Consider the following 20885-nt stretch of genomic DNA (forward strand, 5'->3'; position numbering starts at 1 on the left):
TTGTTATCACCTTTTTGTTGTAATCTTGTTGTGTACACTTGACCTAAAATGTGTGAAAACTATAACGTTTATTTTGTTGTTCTTTCATTATAAAACCTCGTTATGTCTTGAAGTAAAAGCGGAGCTGTTATTCTTTTTGTCCTTTACATTAACAACAGTAACCTAACACCAGGACAAATGTCTTTACTTAAATACGCGCCAACTACATCATGTGACGTTGAACGGAGCTTCAGTCAATACAAAGCCATACTACGATCTAATCGCCGAGCATTCATTTTCGAAAATTTGAAAAAATATGTGGTTGTAGCATGTAACACACGTAGTCAATGCGAATTATAAATTTTATAAATTTTAAATTATTTTATTTTATTTTTAAGACAAACAGCCAACCTGTATTTCAATAAATAAATCTTTTTTTTGTAACTATATTTTTGTGTTTATCTTATAAAAATTAAAATGCATATTTTTGCATATTTTGGTAAATAAAATGCATATTTTACAATTTTTTATTGCATACAAATCCTAGCCCTGGACATCAGCATATTTTGACTATAAGACACTCGGTTCTCAGGATTTTTAAATCATTATTATTTACCAATTTTTTCAAAATTCATTATTCCACTAACAATTAATATGTTTATTTATAATGAATAAAAAAAAAATGTTTTTAAAAAAAATGTATGTCTAAATCCAAATACATATATTAATTTTTAATGTTTAAGAGGACGGTGCACGAATATTTGTTGTCTCCATCTTTCAAGTGTTATATTATATGTTGTATATGTTATATATCCTGATGTGCTGTTATAATGTTATTATTATATTATATGTTGAGTATTTTATAAATTAAGCAGGGAAGGGTGTCAGCACCGCATTAATTATAAGGGGGAAACCACTGGGGACGACAGGGAGCCAGTCAGTGCGTCGCGTTTGTGCCATCGACACCGCGTCAGTGTCGGATGCTGGGCACTTATATTGTTTGTTTTAATAAAGTGTTTCTTACATTATATGAGTCTATGAGTTGCCATCTTTATGAGTACCTTATAACACAAGCGAGCGACATTTAATAATGTAAATTGTTTACACATCTTAAAATACTCATAAATCACTTTAAAATTTAAATATATACAAGAAGTCTATATTCCCATGGCTCTTATAGTTTCTGCTTTAATGATTATTCAAATTGCTACTCATTAAATTCAAGATCACATTTATAAAAAAAAAGAAATACCTTATTTATTATTGTCATATTTTGTTTTATTTTATCACATTGTAAAAGCAGTCTACAGTTCTATTAATTGATCATTAACATTGCAACTTAGCTAACAATAAGATGTCACAGGTACTCAACTCTTCTCATAGACAATATTCACTTCAACAACACCTTGACCGTTGACCCAAAATCTGATGAGTCCAAAAAAGTTGACACATTACTCCTTATCTTTGAAGACTATAATATAAAAGAAAAAAAATAATCCGTTCACTATTTAAACACACCTGATATTGTTAGAGGCGAAAATTAAAGGAGATATTAGAAATATAAAAGAAAAAGCAAGAACAACTGTATTAACTCCAAAAATGTAGTAAATCAATCTGTGGAAAGTCACACAACATCAAAAATTATAAAAATTGCTATTGTAATATAATTGGTCAATAACCAAAGACAGTAAAAAATTCTAGATTAAGTGGGAAGAGAATGGATTAAAGAACAACAACCTCTAGGAAATCCAGTAAATGTTAGAAATTTAATAATTTCTGGTGAATATTCAGTAACAAACAAAGGTAACATGTTTTTTTTTAAGATAGTAAAATTCAAAAGTGTAGGTGTATAAATATTTTCAACTTCAGAAATGTTTAAGATGTTATAAGAATACTCTAGTTAGTTGGTTAATGGTACATTTCGTTCAGTGCCACTTTACACTAAACATGGTACATAATTAAATATATATTATGTTATTTGTTTTTGTGGTTACTCTATAATATTAATACCACAGTTTTATTGATCATTGATTATTAAGAAATTTTTGTCACTTATCATTTATCAACATAAGTACTTAACCACCAATTTATTTTAAAATATCTCTTTATAAAATAATGTAAAATATAGCTTGATATGATTGTGAATGTGTGATTTTTTAAGCATGCTCACCCCATCATGCGTAGAATTTGAATTTTTTCTTATACAATTTAGAGCACTAAATGCAAAAAACCACTTTACTTACCACTGAATATTATGAGTAAAATGTTCCCTTTTGAAATGCTATACATTTGTATAAGCAAGTTATTTTTAAAAATTTAGTATTATTTACAATTTAAATTGTTCATGAAATAAATAAATTTATTAAATGAACATTTTTCAGGGTTAAAAGTGGGAAGATACTATATGTATTAGACATTAAACATAAAATGATACATGTAACTCTTAAAACTATGTAGAGACATTAGTCTACTTTGGAATTGTTGCATTTTAAGCTCTGGATGTAAGTATTGAAATATTAAATGGTAACAGAAAATCAAATGAGAATAATTATTTTTAGGGTATTACATTCTCAGCCCTAATAAAAACTTAAAAATATTTTATAAATATAATATTATATGCATTTATTACAATGAAAAAATAAATACCATAAAAATAGGGAATTATAACATGCTGAATGAGAGTAGATGACTTTTTCATTTAAAAACAAATAATACTTGCACATTAATACTGTATTTATAAAGTATTAGGTATTTAAATGGCTTTTTTTGACATTTTAAGTTTTGTTACTGTGTTTCTGCATTTTGGGCAGTACCATTTTCCTCGTGGTGGTTTTTTAATACCAACACAGCCACTATGAAACCATTCTGTTATACACTAGAACAGAAAACATTGATTATTTAACTAAACAATAGAATAAAGATAACTAACAAAAAACATTTGATATATACTATTGATTAAAAGTACTTATTCTTTTTTTCTTATTTATTATTGCCTATTGTACAAACCCTTTTGTTGTCACATGCAACCATTGTACCAAAAGCAACTTGATCACATATACAATAACGAGGTTCACTTGCATCAATTATTCCATCAAAAATATTATAATCAGGACTTCCTAAATTTGATATTCTTTGTATACATTTTCTGAAACAAAATCAATACAAATTTTTGGGATACAGAAGTTTTATTTTAGTCGTTTAATATTTAATAATATTTACCTTTCATGTTTTCTTGTTCCATTTGTATTAGAAGTAATAACTTTTAGCACATCCCCATTATAGGATACATTTTGTCCATGGTTGGACGTATTCATTTTTTTTTTATCACATGTTCTAAAAATTATTTTCAAGATTATAAAATATCAGTAATAAACAAAAGTACACTATTTTTTGTACTGTAGTTAGTTGTTTACCTTTTTTTTGAATCAGAAACTGCTAAATGTGCATTATTAAACAATTCTGACCTTTCCACATCCAACTCAGAGCTCATCGTTTCTTCATATTTTATTTTTTTGTTAACTTTTTTCATTTTAACTGTATTATTACAATTTTCAGACAACTAAAAATAAATACTGATATTAACATTAAGACAAGGATGGTGGAACATTTTAGTTTATTTTCACTTGTTCATTCGTAATTTGTTTATTGAAAACAATTTAGTAAAAACTACTTGAACTATTGTCATAGATAAGAAGACCATTTGTTTACCATAAAAAGTAGAGGAATTTAATTAAACATGCAATATTGTTTTTGTTTATTGATGAAGAAAAATGTAAAACTATATTGGAGAAATTGGATTTTTCAACTATAGATACAGCCGAATTCTCAGATCTTTCCTGTTCAAAACCGTATTTCTGCATGATCTCATAATCACTCAACATTTTTATACGTTTTTCGAAATTATTTTGAATTACTATTCAAATTTATTTGACATTTTAATTTATAAGAAACAATTGACATTCAAAATTGTCTATACTGAACACTTTTAAAATCAGGTAGTGATGTCCTCTAAATGGAGAAAATTTAGATTAATTTATTTAAATTTTCAACAAAACAGAAATTATTATGTTACATTATCCAAGTAGTGTACAACCAATGTATAATAGAATAATAGCATTGTTCAATTTAAAATAAAATGCAATTGCAAATAGAGTTTAGAAGTCAATTACAGTTTACAACAACCCCAAACAGACAAAATTACAGATGTTTCTAAACATTGCCAATTTTTACTACCCATTATGTTATTCTAATTACTTAAGAATTCAATTCACTTCTTAGAATTATATGTTTGAGTAATAAAGACAAACATTTTTGGTTCCCAGTAAAAAATTTGATTAAAGTTGGGAGTAGATAAAAATTTAAATTGTAGATAAGATGTATAGAACTGGATACGAAGCCATTATTAATGGACCCAATGTACAATACTACAATGCTGTTACAACTTCGATCTTAACTCTATCTGGATACAATAATACTTTTAATGTCAATATTATAAATTAATATATTTAATAATAAATAAATGATAAGTAGCTTCTGAGATATATAAGCAAATTTAAATACGACTTTTATATTACAAATAGCACAGAATCAATGGAGTCAATACAAATACATATTATTACTTTTACATAATATATGTATTTTAGTATTTTACTTTATTGATGTAATACTACTAACTATATTAAAACACAATAATAAATATTTATTTAATTTTGTTTTTTAAAATATGACACCAATCAACATTACAACGCCTAGGCATTTTGGTATTTATCTTAATCATTACAAATATCTTTACTATTCAAATATTAGTATGAAAAAACTATAATATATATTAACATAAAATAATAATATATAATATAATAGTACAGATAATGTTTAGAGCTGATTAATTTTAGATAGGATTTACTATTCATCTTCAGAATAGACTAAAATAATCTATTATTTCTTATATAATCTAATATTTTATTATCTTATTATTTATAGGATTATATCATTGGCCAATAGATGGCACAGCATTTGTGGTTGTACCAGCATCATTACACTTTGCGTTGTACATTTGGCTCAGACACAGTACTCGGCCAACTCATTAATTTCCACTCATGTATATCTTTGACTGTAACGTTTAGTTAACTAGCCATACCAAATACTCAATAAAGTATTTAGCGATATCAATAAATACCACTGATAATAAAACCCATCAAAAATAATTACAGACAACAATGCCTTATATAAATGCCTTTTTTGTGTTTAATTTGAAATTTATTTGATAGTTTAATACATGACATATGTATTCATGGTACAAATCGATAATACGTATGTTATGTATAAAACTATCAAATCAATTGAAAACTTAACACAAAAAAGGAATTTATAAATAAAAAAGGCAGAAACAATACACCCATCATCTTAAATATAAAATGACAAACATTTGTATATAAAAATTATAACACTACTAATATTATAAAAATAAAAAAACTTTTGCCATCAAATCCGAACCCTACTAATTATTAATTAATAAGTCACTTAAATATTCAGGTACCCATATTATATTTTTATATGTTTGCATCCTCATTCTAAATTTCACCTGAATCAAGCAATTGTTAAAACTAGACGTACCTGATTATTGTTCAATGGAATCACCAAGGGACACGGTTTAAGACGTGTTATCAAAGGCCGTTGATAGATTGTAGTCTGAGATTTATTAAGTTCAATTTCCACATTTCCTTCTGTAGAGTTTTGTGAATATTGTGCGAGTTGATTACCAGATTTTCTGAAAAGTTATTCTTATATTATTGTAAATGTCTGAGAAAAAAGAATAATTTTTTTATTCAAAGGTTAATAATTTACTCTTCATTAAATTTTATTTCATTTGCATTATAACTTTTGCCATCTATATCTGAATCATCAAATGTTTTCGATTTTTCTACTGCATCCGAGCTCATATTATCACAATCTATTTCCATTTTATCCTCAGTAAGTTGTTCAAGCTGTAAAAAAATAATTGTAACTATGTTTTTTAACATTTACGAAACTATGCAGACAAAAAAACATTGTAAAATGTATTTGTTTTTCATTCCTAAATGAAAAAAATAAAATTAGATTTATAAATTCAAATTAAAAAAACTATAGTAGTGAATATTTTTAGTTTAATTCAAAGTATCTAAATGTTATTTGAGTTGTGGAAATAAGCACAATGTTTAATAGGATGAACAATCTCGTAAATCAATTAAAACACCAACAATGTAACTGACATTCAAAATGGCGCTAGCTGTATTATAAAATATTATACATGATTATGCTAAATTATTGTAATTGTATTAAATTGTTTTCATAAATCTATAGTTACTGATACATTTTGAGCTCATAATGGGTCAAGTTGATATAGACATAAGGTATGGTGAAGGAGAAGTCAAACATTTTATGTTAACAAGAATAATGCTATAAATAGATAAATACTAAACTTGATGAAGATAAAAATTCCCAAGATGTAATTCCAAAGTAAAATAACTGCATTAAAACTTTTCCTTATTCAACTACTGAATATGAAAGTGGTTTCAGCGTTTTAAATTTAATTAGCACTAATCATAGGTCTATCTTAACTATGACTAATATTTCTAATTTAATATTGATAAATATAAATGGACTCCCACTTCATTTGTGGAACCCAGAATCTTATGTTAAAAATTGGTGGTCAGTTAATCAACATAAATCAGCAAATGACCCTAGACCAAACTGCGCTCAAAAGAAAGGAGAATATACAGATACATATAAAAGAAGTTTATGGACAATTCTTCAACATGATTCTTTATTATTATATTTGATTTTTATATGATACTAGCTGTCCCGTCACGGCGGTGGCCAAGTATTATATAGCTTTATAAACCCTTTTACACCCTTAGAGGTCGAATTTTAAAAGATCCTTTCTTTGTGCGCCCCTGAATTGCTTAAGGAACTTCTGTACAAAATTTCAAGTCTCTAGACCCAGCGGTTTGGCCTGGGCGTTGATGAGTGAATAGGGGCGGTCTCCTATATGTATATGACTATCTTAGATTTTATTAGTTCAATTTAAAAATAATTCGTTAAGTACCTATAACTGTATTAAAATAAATAAATAATTATTTTTTTTTTGTTTAATTAGCAGAATTACCCATTTCGCCCGTATGTAGTTTCTGCTTTCTCAAAATGAAATTCTTAAATCAACACACATTGTTGTTTTAAAGAAGAAAAAATTGTATTTTACTTTATGCTATTAAGTGCTAAATAGTTGTAGTAGCTGAATTATAAATAAAACAAAAATAATAATAATAATAATAATATTTACAAATAATTCTAATGATTCTATACACAATACACATATTGTAATTAAAAAATTATTCTACAGTTATAATTAAGTATAGTTAAATACATTTACCGCACATCGATAAGAAAAGTATTATTAAGTTTCAATAACGCAATATGTATAATTGAGCTGTTCACTGTTTTCCATACAACTCTTAACTTAATAAAAATGTTATGTTAGTGTATAGTTTATAATTTCAGTAAGTATTTCTACTTAATAAATATAGCGGTACCAGCTGTTGCTAAGTACAATCGTCTGCAGTAGACGATTTAACTGTCGTATCGAAACAAATATCTATTATATCATAATATATCATTTTTAGCTGATCCCCGGCACTTTAAAAATTCTAACTCTATATAAGACTCGCTTGTGATAATGTGAGCAGTATGTTATCAGGTAGTCCAACTGGCGTCTACCTGCTGTGGATTGCGTCAACTGCTAGGTGCACACTCTATATGAATATGTTAAATATTAATTTTATTAATTATTTTGATTGTGTACATGCCGATGAAAGGCTATCAGTGTTACTCAGCCAACAGCCACCTTGTAAGGCAATGTACTAAAATTCGATTTCATGCATTCTTAAACCTGATCTGCTCAATTAACCAATGGCAACTTAAAAAGTTAAAAAATACCAAGTTCCACTAAAAAATTAAGAAAATTACCCGGAAAATTAGTTATTAATTAAAATAAACGTATAAATTGTATACCTACACACATGTCACATATTTTATGACTCAACTACTTCTGGGTGCATGTACCCATTAATTTATTTAAAAATACACCACCGACTAGAACACAATTAATTTTAATTTTTTATTTTACAGAGAGCAACTTCTGCAAGGATTTGTTAAAAAACTGTATTTTCTATTTAATCAACAAATTAAAAATGTATTAAATTATGTTTTTTCCCCCCATAATTTTAGATTCTGATAAATGTATTAATTTTACAATGATGTACCTATGTATTCTATTTAATATCATTTTTCCTCAAAATAACTTAATAATTTATTTTATTACTTATTTATTTTATTTCTTTTTCGTTGTATTAGGTGGCAAGTGGCAGAAATAGTGGTTCGCAGTGAATAGACATTTGTAAAAGTAGTCAGGTACACATTGACATAGTTAAACACCAGAGACTAATTAACAATTCATACATGGGCGGATAGGCCATTTTTGGCCTATCAGGCAATTTTAAAAAGAGGCTCCACATGAAAAAAAAGTTGCTCGCAAGTACAGTATTAGATGAATTATGTTACCTACAATATCAAAACAAAACATTGGACGTGTATGATTTGTCTGTTATATTTGGCAATATTAACATCTAGAAAATCTATAAAATATATTATAACAACATCTATATTCCATTATCAATTGACAATTAAGTACATCTAATTATAAAAGTTTAGTGTTTAAGTTAGGCTTTTACACTTTAAATAATGTTGAAAATTATAAATGTAATAGACACATTAAGAAACACAATTTGTATTTTAAAAATATTAGAAAATTTATTTGACAAACCCTACTTATTTTATACTGCTGATTGCTAATAAGTGTAAAAATTATACTAAGATACCTATAAAATATAGTTTCTTTTGGTTAATATTCTACATGAATACATGATTATATTATAATTATCATAATAATTAATAAGCACCTATATTATATATTTAGTGATGGGCCACAACGAATAAAAACTAACAAATAATTATTCGATACCTAGTTTTTCCAAATAAGTTATTCGAATAATCGTTACGACAAATATTTGAATTATTATTCGAATATGTTTTCAAAAGCAAATTTGATGTAGTAAGTACTTTTGGTAGGTCAAAATTAAAAATCCTCCAGTACTTTTAAAATAATTAGGAAAAAAAAGAAAATTTGTCAAAATTGTTTGGTAACCTTTCACTTAAATTGTATTTGATTAGTTTGAGTTTTTTTCCTACAAATATCAATAAAAAATTATTTGTCCGGTTAAAAAGATAAAAATGTAATAGGTATATACTATATAAGTTTTTATTATAGCTAAAATATTAACGATACATAGGAATGATTATTGTTTATAAGCATTTAAAGTTCAAATGTTGACAAAACCACAGTGTTAATTAATAATTTGTAGTTCAAAACTTAAAAAATATAAGATTATAATATAATATTTCAAATTTGAAATTTCTTTTGTAATTATATAATACTAAAGTGTCATTGCGTTAACCATAAAAAAGGCCCCATTCCCAAAACACGAAGGGGGGCCCACCGGGAAATGCCCGGTTGCCTATCCGCCCATGAATTCATACATTGTTCAGTGTTTATAAATTATGCGAATTTTATAGACTTACTAGAATTATTGTAATTACTGAATTTCACTATATAGTTCATTTATAAAATAGGGAAATACACCTATATACATATAGTACATAGGTGGATTAACAGAAATTTTAAATATAAAAATTACTTACCTTTTTTGTTGCAATGCAATCGATTGCATGTTGAGATTTATCAGCTTTTCGCTTGATTCTAGTCCATTTTCTAACCTTTTTAAGACATTTTATGCAAATAATTTTGGGTTTATTGTCATCTTTATTTACCTAAGAATAAAGGAATTTATGTTATGTCAACAATAGTGGTTACAATAGTTATTATAATATATGCCTATTATGGCAAATAAATGTACATACTTCAACACCCAAACATTTAAGAATCAGATCTTTTAACTGAAAACCTTTTATTGTACTTCCAAAAATATTAGTATAAACAACATTTGGGTCGGATTCTGGTTTACGCATACAAATCCGACAGATTTCAAAATTTTTGCTGTGAAATAGATTTGGCGATGGTCCATTCATTGTAGGTAATTTTGTTAACTACAAGCGAAGTGTACACAGCAAATGCATACGATATGTTCATAAACACAAATACTTGCTACTTCTACAATACCGTCTGCCGTCTACTAGTACATCTCGTGGTCGCGTGGGTACCTGTTGCCTGTTGTGTTGACACCTGCTGTGACAAAATGTTCAATGATGGCCTAGAGTTAACATTTGACTGTTCTAAGGCACATTACACTCAACACGCAAACACTGATACCACACCACACTGTTACTTACCAGTATCATATAATTTTCTACACCTCCATTATACAAGTCGTGGTATTTCTGCACTCGTGAAGATGAAAACTGCACTGCACCATCATATGGGATTTGTATTATCACACAAGCAACGTCAAGAATCAAAGATAATAAGAATATGCACGTGCCACGTCAATGTTAAATATATTTGAGGCCGCAGTCTTGGATGGGAAAATTAATTAGAGGCAATTGAAGCCCTCTTATCACGTAATATCAAAAATAAAACCGCCAAAATAATTAATGATTAAACATATCAAAATACCTATTCAGTTATTAATTACAATTTATTAGTATGGATGTATTATTAATGATGATGAATTGATATGTACCTATTATAATTACCTATTTGAATTCATTTAAGAATATACTATTCTACATATTTTATAATATAAGATTCTACCTTATACACTTAAAGTTAGTACCTATTACTATATAGGTACCTATAACCTACCTATACCTTATTTTACCAATCATAAAGTATTTCAATTTAAAATGATGCTAAAAAGTGTTGAGTATGCCGAAGTAGTACTAAAAGTGATCTGGATTTGTCATTTTATTCATAAGTAATATAAGAACTAAACAATTTATATGTTACGTACTCCATGTATTATATAAAATTCAAAATTTCAAACAACATATTATCAGAATATGTATAACTATTTAAAAGATTTCCTAAACACAAAAAAAAAAGGCTAAATGGATAGAATTGTTATGTCCTGAATGAAGTAAATACATAGCATAGGGCAGTAGTCTTAAACATACCCTTTTCATGTGGCCCGCAATAAAAATTGTAAAAATTGTAATTTTTTTTACAAAAAATTTGTTCTTATTTTTCTATAATGTTTTTAAAGACATAGACTATTATCTAACGTTCAAAATGTTTTTACTTTTACATTAATCGTTCAGAAATTCCATAATACTGGATAAAGTATTTGAAATGCGGTAAATCTAATCTACAAAGATAAATATCATTTGTTCGGTGTAGGTGCAGTAATTGTGGGTAACAGTTTGACTGCGATCAGTGTTGTTTTGTTCACACTAGTTACTAGTTGCTATTCTAGTGTAATTTTAAATTTAAGTTTATAAGCTTAATTTGTTAGTTTAAATGTCTCATATCAAACTGATGAAACTTAAAATTAACCAAATATTTTTTTTAAAGTATATGTTCATCATATTTTTTCAATCATAATGTTTTGTAGTAATATTAAGTGAAGTGTAGAACTACTTAGTTTATGTTTTTATAAATAATTTTGGTAAGAGTAATTATAATAAAAGTAATTTCATTATATATTGAATCATTTAGATAAATTTATTTTCGTTGTATTATTGCCTTCATTTTGTCTTCAGTTTTTAGTGTAAAAGAGGACACTTACAACTTGGTTTGCAAACCTTTTTTCAAAAAATATATGGCCAGTAGGTAATTTGAGTTTGAGATCACTGGCATAGGGTGTGTTTATTGTGTTTTAACCAAAATGACTTCAATGTGTATGATGTAATAGTAATAAATAGAGAGATATAATAATTAAACAAAGTTCGTTAGATTTTAAGTTATAATTTATGTTATAATAAATAATGTCATAACATAAATATTTTATGTAATAATGTATTATAAATATAATTACAACATATCAATTATAAAAATGTGTATACAATAATGTAATAAAACGTAAGGTTATCTATATGATAAAAAAATTGTTTTTGAATATTTATTAGAACAACTAAACTAATATAAAAAAATAAAATATACACATAAAATAAAATAAAAAACTGATTATCACATTATAACTATGGATCTATTAATTATGTATAATGTATATCTTATCTCTTTTTTTTTTTTTTGTTTAATAATTTAATTTAACTTTATCACCAATACAAGCATCGCTGAAAGGTGATAGATTTTTTTGTTACTGAATATTATCTATTGTATACTTTTATTTTATGTAATTACTTTAATTTTTGTTACAAAAATAAATTCTTTAAAAAAAAAATATATTGGATAATAATATCAGATATGTAAATATATATATATATATATTATCTGTTTATATAATATTATATAAATATAAATAACATAGGTAGGTACCTATCAATATGATACAATGCAATTTACTTAAGAATAATTAAAAAGATGATAGGACTATAAGAAGCATAATCAATATATATTATATAGTTTGTGGGTAGATGTATAGTAATGTTTATTATATAACTACCAAAATATTTATACTTAAAAGTTTTGTTGATTTTTTTTAAAGATTATAATTCACGAGTAATCAAATTTAATTTAATTTACTTTTAAACAACGTCTAGGTATAAAAAAAGCAAATACTGGAGATTGAGACATTTTTATATCATTTTGAGGCTTATCTGGCAATTGGACTTCGTGTGGAATTAGTATCTCAAAATTTTGGATCAATTTTGCAATGAAAGTAAATATATACATCTTAGCCAAATTTTCGCCAAGGCACCTTCGTCTACCTGTAGTTTAAAAATTCAAAACCACCTGTTAAATATTTGATTTAAATACTAATGAAGGTATTAAAAATGTATAATATATACTAACCAACACCGAATGGCATAAACCAACTATCATCTATAATCTTCCCTGTACTGTCCAAGAATCTTTCCGGACGAAATACTTCAGGATCACCCCAATGCTGCTCATCCATATGAACACTCCATATACTCGCCATTACTAATGTATCCTGAAAATTATTTTTATAATAATTATTCATATTGTACATATACTATATATATACCGTTGACAAGAGTGCTATTATACTTTTGGTATTATGTATTTTTGTAGGCGAGTTTTTTGAATAGTTCTTTTAGTAGCGATTGCTAACGGAACCACGTTACTATGTCTCTGAACCTCCATCAATACGGCTTCAAGATAATTCAACCTGTAGGTATATAATCACCAATTTTGTTTATAAGAATCATCTATGAATTGTAAGAAAGTCGTAGGCTACTTTTTTTTATCTGAAGGATAGATTTCTCGATCTCCAATTACCAAATCCAACTCTGCATGCACTTTGGTTTGAACATCTTGATTTTTACTGAGATGTAAAATTACTGATGATAACGTGATGCTTGTGGTTTCTGAGCCAGCTAAAAATAAATCCAATAATATTACAACAAGCTGTTCTTCTGAAAACGACCCTAGAGATTCTTTATTTTTCTTAATTTCCATTAAAAATGCATTTATAAAGTCTTTCTGATCATTTTCCTTGCATTTGTGTTCTTCTGCTGATTCCTATATTACATTTCAAAGATAATTAAAATGAGTAAAACAAAACTATTTGGCTAATTTAAAATTACTTTTAATAGTATATATAATTCATTTATTATTTGTTTGAGGTATTTTTTTCCAGAGAATTTGGGGGCAAGATACCGAATGAATGGCAACTGATTTAATATCCCTCCTGGCATATCTAACATTCTGAGACTTTCATGCACTAGTTCTACAATTCTTGCAAGTCTAGAATCATCCAAAGAAAATCTGTCACCGGCTAACATTGCCCAAAGACCGTTTAAAACTGATACTTCAAACAAACCATACACTTCAATTGATTTGCCACTCTAAAATTAAATTCAGTACAGGAATTTTATTCTTTATTAGTAATTGGTAAAAAAATGTACTAAGACACATACCTCATATCTTCTTGTTATGTCTAATACGAAATCGTTAACTTCTTCAATTATAATTTTTTCCATTGCATTACCATCTAATCCCAATTTTCGTAAATGTTGCATGCAAAATTTTCTCTGTGCAGTCCACATTGGACCATCAACAAATGCTATGCCTTATTTTTAAATATCATAAATTATTGATAAATGTTTAAAAATTTTGTTTTGGGAAACACACCTAATCTCTTATAAAAAGCTTTGGTTCTGAAAAAAAATCCATTTGCTTGGCCATCAAAGTCGTCTTTGCACAATACTTGTCGTACTGCGTCATAGCCAGAAACTACTATGGCTTCCATTGGTCCAAATTTTACAGAAAACACTTGACCATAACATTTGGCCAACTTATCCCAAACCAAGTGATAGAATCCTAATTTATTCTTGAGCTTTCGAATTTCTAGATAGTTGCCAAGCAAAGGAACTCTTGTAGGTCCTGTAAATATTTGTTTTGGTTCATCAGTTAGCAGTAATTAATTTTTTATTTATAACTGTGTTCCAATGTTATGTATTTAATGTAAATAATGTTAATATTCTATCAACTACAAAAAAATATTATTTGATATCGAGTAGGGTATTTCCCCTCATTAATTGACATTTTCTCCTTAATAAATGTATTATTTATATACAAAAACTGAAAAAAACTTAGTTTAATTTAAACATAAATGTAACTCAAAATAGTAATAATATGTACCATTTAAAATAAATTTTATTTAATATGTTAAATCTTTAAAATGTGTATGTATTTTTATTCAAAACTGCCAATGAACCATAAAACAATAAAAGTAAATAATTTTATTTAATTCTCAGTTATTGGTAAGATTTGTTTATTGAAAATTTTATAATTGTTCTAAACATATCCTGAGGCTAAAACCCAAGCCTGGGCATTTATTAAGTTAAAAAGTTAAAAGTTAAGTTACTTTTAACTTTTTTAAATTTAATTTTTATTAACTTATTTTTTAACTAAATTGATTTTTATTGATGTAAAGGACAATGCATATTGCATAAATATTTACTTTTTATTATTTTAAATCATGTAACTGGCTATTTATGTATTTAAAAAAGTAATCACTTAACTTTAGTTAATAAGTTAAATGTAAGTTGCTATATAACTATCAACATTTTAAAATATTTTATGTCGACTTAACTTACCTCATTTAAAAATTATCATTAACTTGCCCCGGCTTGTGAACAAAATTAATTCAAGTTTAAATGTAGGTAGGTACACTTACAATTTACATTTTATTAAAATAAATTATTACAAAATTAAATCTATAGCGAATGAAAATTTGTTTAACTTCAACATAATGGATGTGGGATATGACCGTTAGGAAAAAGATAATAACATACTAATTTTTTAGTATTCGTCACCAAACATTATTTACACTTAGGTCTAAATATAATGAATACATAAGAATCAATTTTCTTTTAGAAAATGTACAAGGTAGAGTAAATAATCCTATTTGCACTTGATATAGGTGTTCGCGCATCGCGCCGAGCTAAATATAATATAGTGCGTTATGCAATTCTATGCACAGCGGCGGACCACACTTATCATTTCATTATCCCCATTACCTCTCATTAATTGATGACTTGTGATTTATTATACTAATATTGTAATTATTATAACTATCATTGTTCTTTGTCGCCGATTGTTTTCTACTCTTTTTGTCTTATTGTAATTATCTGTAATTGTTTTTGTCTATAATCATTCATGTGGCCAATTATTATTATTTTTTTTTTTTTGTATTATTATTGGCGTCATACAATCTAACAGCTGCGTCCGCTCTGTTCTGTCATTGTTCTTTAACTTATTTTGGTCTGCTATTAAAGCGATCTTCTTTTATTACATACGTATGTGTAACCCGCTAATAAAGCGAGCACCGATCATGTATCAATATTCAATATTCAAGAAAATATAATCTGAACTGACCAACTATTGAGTCGTAAGTGTTTATTTATTTTTTATTATCATTGCCGTCAAACTTGGCATTCTGTTTTGTTGTCACCATCGAACGTGGTGTCTCATCTTTTTGCACTCTGGGACGACGGATTCACTGCATAAGTCCACCAGCAACATTACGTTGTGTGAGAGGTCGTCCAGATCGTCCAGTTCGACGTCTGCCTACTGCGTCCGCCGACCACTTCCGTTCCAGTCCATCGGCATCTCATGTCTCCAGTAGATTTAAGCTAGTTTACTGTTCCTACTGTTTGTGAGCTCTGTGATCATAACTAACTTGTACCATCATCATTCCCGTGATAGGTTTTTCCCGTACTGGTCGTTGTCGTCGTTCCATGCATATTAAATTGCCTGCCCGTAAGCTACAAGGTGCGAGTACTTGTGTTCTTAATATTGGCCACCATATCATTTTTTTAAAACCGTGTTCTCAGGCATTACCGAGTGGTCCTTCGGGAGTCCTAATATTGGGCGTATACAACAGGTATTTATAAACTTATTAATTATCTATTGAAAATAGCTTTGAAAAACTTCTGCAAACAGAATTTAATAAAAATAAAGAGGTACTATTGTCAAACTTTATAAATTACTTAATGTAATGCATTAAGTTTGACCATTGACTTAAGTTTGCAGTTGTGGGTTTCGCCTTGGCAATCTTGGTAAAGATTAATAAAAAACTTTCGTCTAAGTACCTACAAAGTGCAAAATAAAGAAATAGGCCAATATTTAACGTCTGTATTTGGATTGCGGTTTCTAGAATTCCTATTGCTTTTCGGACGAATTTGATGAAACACAATCTATGAATGAAAAACTGACAAAAATGTTTCGATTATTTAGTAGAAAATTACACCAATTTAACATTTCAATTAGTGTAAGTACTTCAATTCCGATTTTAATTCAGAATTTTATTCACCACGTCCAAATGTATTCGATGATACCTTTTTCATGAAATTTAATAATTATAGGTTTCTAAAAATATTATGTTTAGAGCATCTTATATCGTCGATGTGTCAGTCCGTCCGTAAGTTACCGGTACCTAATAGGCACTATTCTTAACCTAACCTACGGCAGTACATAGTTACGAATGTTGTTGATATTAAGAGGACGCCACCTGCATGTGTTGTCTCCATCTTACAAACGCTTAACATACCAAATTTACGCTCAGCAGTTCACGTTTTATGCCGTTAGCTTAAAATTAGAGTAAATCGACCTATTATGAAACTTGATGATAAGAACTTTATCTGTGTTTTGTTGGAAGTTTTTTTACGAAAATTCAGTTTTTAAGCGAGGTATGCTTGTATAATAAATGTAAATTAAAAATGCTCATAACTCACTTAAAACTGAATTATTGTAAAAAAAACTTCCAACAAAACATAGATAAAGTACTCAACATAAAGTTCCATAATAGGTCGATTCACTCTAATTTTTAAGCTAACGGCATAAAACTTGAACTGCTGAGCGTAAATTTAGTATGTTACTCGTTTGTAAGACTGCGACAACACATGCGGGTGTGGCGTCCCCTTAAAGTATTTATTTGTTGTCCTTAGTTAAGTTAAATAAATTGCTTTGTATGAAATTATAATTTACTGCGTTGTATTAAAATATGTTTAGAAACCGTAAACTTAACAAGCTCGCAGAGTGATATATCCAAACTTGTTTATTTCGTATTTACACATATTATGACATACTAGCTGACCCGGCGAACTTCGCACCACTTAAAAGTCAATCAAAAAAAATATTGATGTGCAAAATTTTGAAAACCGATTTGCAAAGGTTAACGTAACCTCCACAGAAAATTGGCCATTAATTGGCGGACGGAGATGAAACAAACGATGAAATCTTTGGAACAAACAAGTTTACTATATATAATAATTATTATGTACCTAAACTAACCTTTTTATACTAATACATTAATTATATAATCAAATTACCTATAGTGTAACAAAAAAAAAATATTTTTTTCATGGCACACTCTAAAAAAAAAAAGGTAATTTTGAGCACTCAGTGTTCAAAATGTTTGTCATCCCTGTTATAAAGTATTCCAATTATTTACAGGCCCATCTATTGACTGTTATATTGTATTGTATGGTACTTATATTCAATCTCGTTAATACTTAAAAATAAAAATTATACTATGCATTATACGTCTTAACCGAAAATTCTAATACTTTAAATGTGTATATTTTGGTAGTTTAGTACATAGGTTCTTAACCGGGGGTCCGTTGATATTTACTCGGGGGTCCACGGTTCGGCTGTGAGTTTTTTTTAAATAACCCAAAATTAAATTTGTTTGAAATTATTCCATAATATTATTTCATGAACCTTTAAAGTAGAAACTGTTCATTTATAATATATAATAGTAAAGATAATTAAATATATCAATCCAAGGACGAGCAGTGACACATGTCCATAGCTTCCGAAAAAATAAACGCATTTGTAAATAAAATTTCCCTTTGGAAAAGAACACTTTAATTGGAAAATTTAGCAGACAGTCTAACACGAGCTTTCAAAAAATAATATTGCTTTATCCAGTTCCATAAGAACTCAAATTTGTGCAAACTTGATGTGCTTGACAATGTATTTGGCAATTATTTGGATTTTACATATTCGAAATCAGAAATATGGTTACGCGCAGTTCTTTTCTAGTAGAATTTAACGTAATATTAATGATTTAGAGCTTGTTAATACGAATTAACTGATTTAAGATCAAAAGAAATGGCACGCCCCAGATTTCAAACAAAAAATGAAATCGAATTTTGGAATTCGTTGACGAAGGCTTATCCGCGAGCTCTGATTATATTCGCTACTACATAGTTCTATGAGTCTGGATTTTCTACAATGGTCACAATTAAAACTAAAGCAAGAAATCGATTGGACGTTAAGGACGATATGCGAATTGCTCTATCCAATACGGTCCCAAATTTCAAGGTAATATTGGAATCAAAAAACAGCAAATGTCACATTAAAACTTGTTTTCAACCATTATAAAAAGTGATTAATCACAATAATTTAATATTGTATTAAGTATTATCATTAAATTAGTATTTTTTTTTTTGTGCGTTGGGGGGGGGGGTTGGTCAGTGATTATATTTCATACTTCAAAAGGGTCCATGGCCCAGAAAAGGTTAAGAATCAATGGTTTAGTACATCAAATGGTAAGGTACAAAATCCTCTATAAAATTGACTTGAAATATGAAAATTGGTTCTGTTGAGTAAGTATTCCAAAGTATCTATAAATACTTTTTTAAAGAATTTGTATTTGTATTTTAAATTATCTTCAAAATAAGTATGTATATCTGTACTTGAATACTTTTAAAAAGTATTTTTTACAAGATTGCCTACTATACCTATTTCTTATTCATATAATATTTTTATATTAAATGCAGTATGTGTACCTAATGGGTAACTTAAATAATAATCTTACCTGATGGATATTTGGGAGATGTAATAATATCTAAAAAACAAAAAATAATAAAAATAGAAATAACAGCGGCTGCGATAAACATTTTACAATTATTACAAAAATTATATTATAAGACATAAATGGATAAAATACTTTCTGCAGCGTGTCTATACACTGAATGAATGAATTAAAGAAAATATGTTGAATGATCTATTCATTTGACTAATACAACTATATTACTTGGAAGGGGTCTTTAGGTATATCTTCCTTTTATGTACCTATTATGTTTTATCTACGATGCTCTCTGTATTTTGGCGTTCTTCATTTACAAATAAATATAAATACTTTTTGTTGAACACTGAAAACCTATTTACATAACACAACAATCTATGTTTATAACATAATATACCTACATATTATATCTACATATTATACAAGTAGGTATATTATATTATGAATAATTTAGCCAAATATCAAACACATTGATTCATCAGAAAAATATGAATTATCATTATAGGTGAATAAACTAATAAACTATTGAAAAACAGTATTATAATATGCCTACAGGTCTACATATATTAGTATTTTAGTAGCAGCACATGTGAAATATTTACAGTTGTCGACACAATGACCTATTCAATTTTGGGAAAGTTTGTAAAGTAAAAGAAAATATACTGAATACCTACTGATGTCATAAAAATAAAAATAAATGCAATAATACAATTACTATAAAACTTCAATGTACAAGACACATATGGAATACCTAATACATAAATCTATGGGATTATTATATGCCCCAAAATAACACAAAACTATACACAATGAAATAACTTTCAAAATATTCAAATTAATTTTAAGCTATTGTAACTACAAACCTATTCACCTCAGTCTACCATATATCGGTGTCGACTAATATAAAACATACGTTAGTATCAGTTTGTAAATTGTAACATTATAAATTATAATAATAATGATTAAATAGGTACATGATATAGTACAGTTTTTCCTTAAGTATTGTTTGAGCTAGCCCAGTGATTAATATTTTTACCTTTCGTGTCCCACCAAATATTTTACATTGATCATTATGTAAAAAAATCCGAAATAAAACATATTTCTCGATGGTTGGATTGATTTCATACCTGATTAGTGATTATCAATATTATTTTATTTCAAATCACGATATTGAAAAGATATTATAATTTGTAAGACAGATGGTTAATATGTAATCAGGGGCGCCCACCAGTGGCACCGAACCTATATCCCAAGAGGTGCGACCGCCCCCCCCCCTCGGTGGGTGGGGTCTTGGGGGTCCTTGAGTACCCCAACAATCTATTTGTGAATTATGTTCCTAACTCCTAAGCTATTACCTAATGTATACATATTGTGCAGCACTGTAGAAGGCCG

The 20885-nt window shown here is 27.7% G+C and overlaps 2 protein-coding genes across 2 annotated transcripts; both read right to left on the reverse strand.

Annotated features, from left to right (window-relative positions):
- Nucleotides 1–2740: 2740 nt before the first annotated feature.
- On the reverse strand, nucleotides 2741–3294 carry LOC111041410 (PHD finger protein ING1-like; the record flags this gene model as incomplete). Its single annotated transcript, XM_022325678.1, has 3 exons — nucleotides 3199–3294; nucleotides 2986–3124; nucleotides 2741–2854 (listed from the first exon to the last, which is right to left on the reverse strand). Coding segments are annotated over exons 1-3 (348 nt in total), but the record flags the coding sequence as incomplete, so codon positions are not given.
- Nucleotides 3295–3939: 645 nt separating this feature from the next.
- Nucleotides 3940–19584, reverse strand: LOC111041409 (methyl farnesoate epoxidase-like). The gene is made up of 13 exons (XM_022325677.1): nucleotides 19503–19584; nucleotides 14306–14557; nucleotides 14092–14243; nucleotides 13759–14019; nucleotides 13410–13693; nucleotides 13220–13340; nucleotides 13001–13142; nucleotides 12731–12915; nucleotides 9991–10176; nucleotides 9772–9900; nucleotides 5824–5963; nucleotides 5593–5746; nucleotides 3940–3987 (listed from the first exon to the last, which is right to left on the reverse strand). The coding sequence occupies exons 1-13, from the start codon at nucleotides 19582–19584 to the stop codon at nucleotides 3940–3942; spliced, it is 2136 nt and encodes a 711-aa protein (XP_022181369.1).
- Nucleotides 19585–20885: the final 1301 nt, after the last annotated feature.

The sequence above is a fragment of the Myzus persicae genome, unplaced genomic scaffold (genome assembly GCF_001856785.1).
Source record: "Myzus persicae strain clone G006 unplaced genomic scaffold, MPER_G0061.0, whole genome shotgun sequence".
NCBI classification, from domain to species: Eukaryota; Metazoa; Arthropoda; class Insecta; order Hemiptera; family Aphididae; genus Myzus; species Myzus persicae.

Bases quoted from the DNA above. Each gene is read 5' to 3' on its own strand.
- LOC111041409 (XM_022325677.1), bottom strand. From the start codon at position 19,584: ATGTTTATCGCAGCCGCTGTTATTTCTATTTTTATTATTTTTTGTTTT. The intron at 12,916-13,000 runs GTTAGTATATAT...TTTAAACTACAG, and splicing joins GTTTATGCCATTCGGTGTTG to GTAGACGAAGGTGCCTTGGC. The intron at 3,988-5,592 runs GTACGTCTAGTT...TTCTCCATTTAG, and splicing joins TTCCATTGAACAATAATCAG to AGGACATCACTACCTGATTT.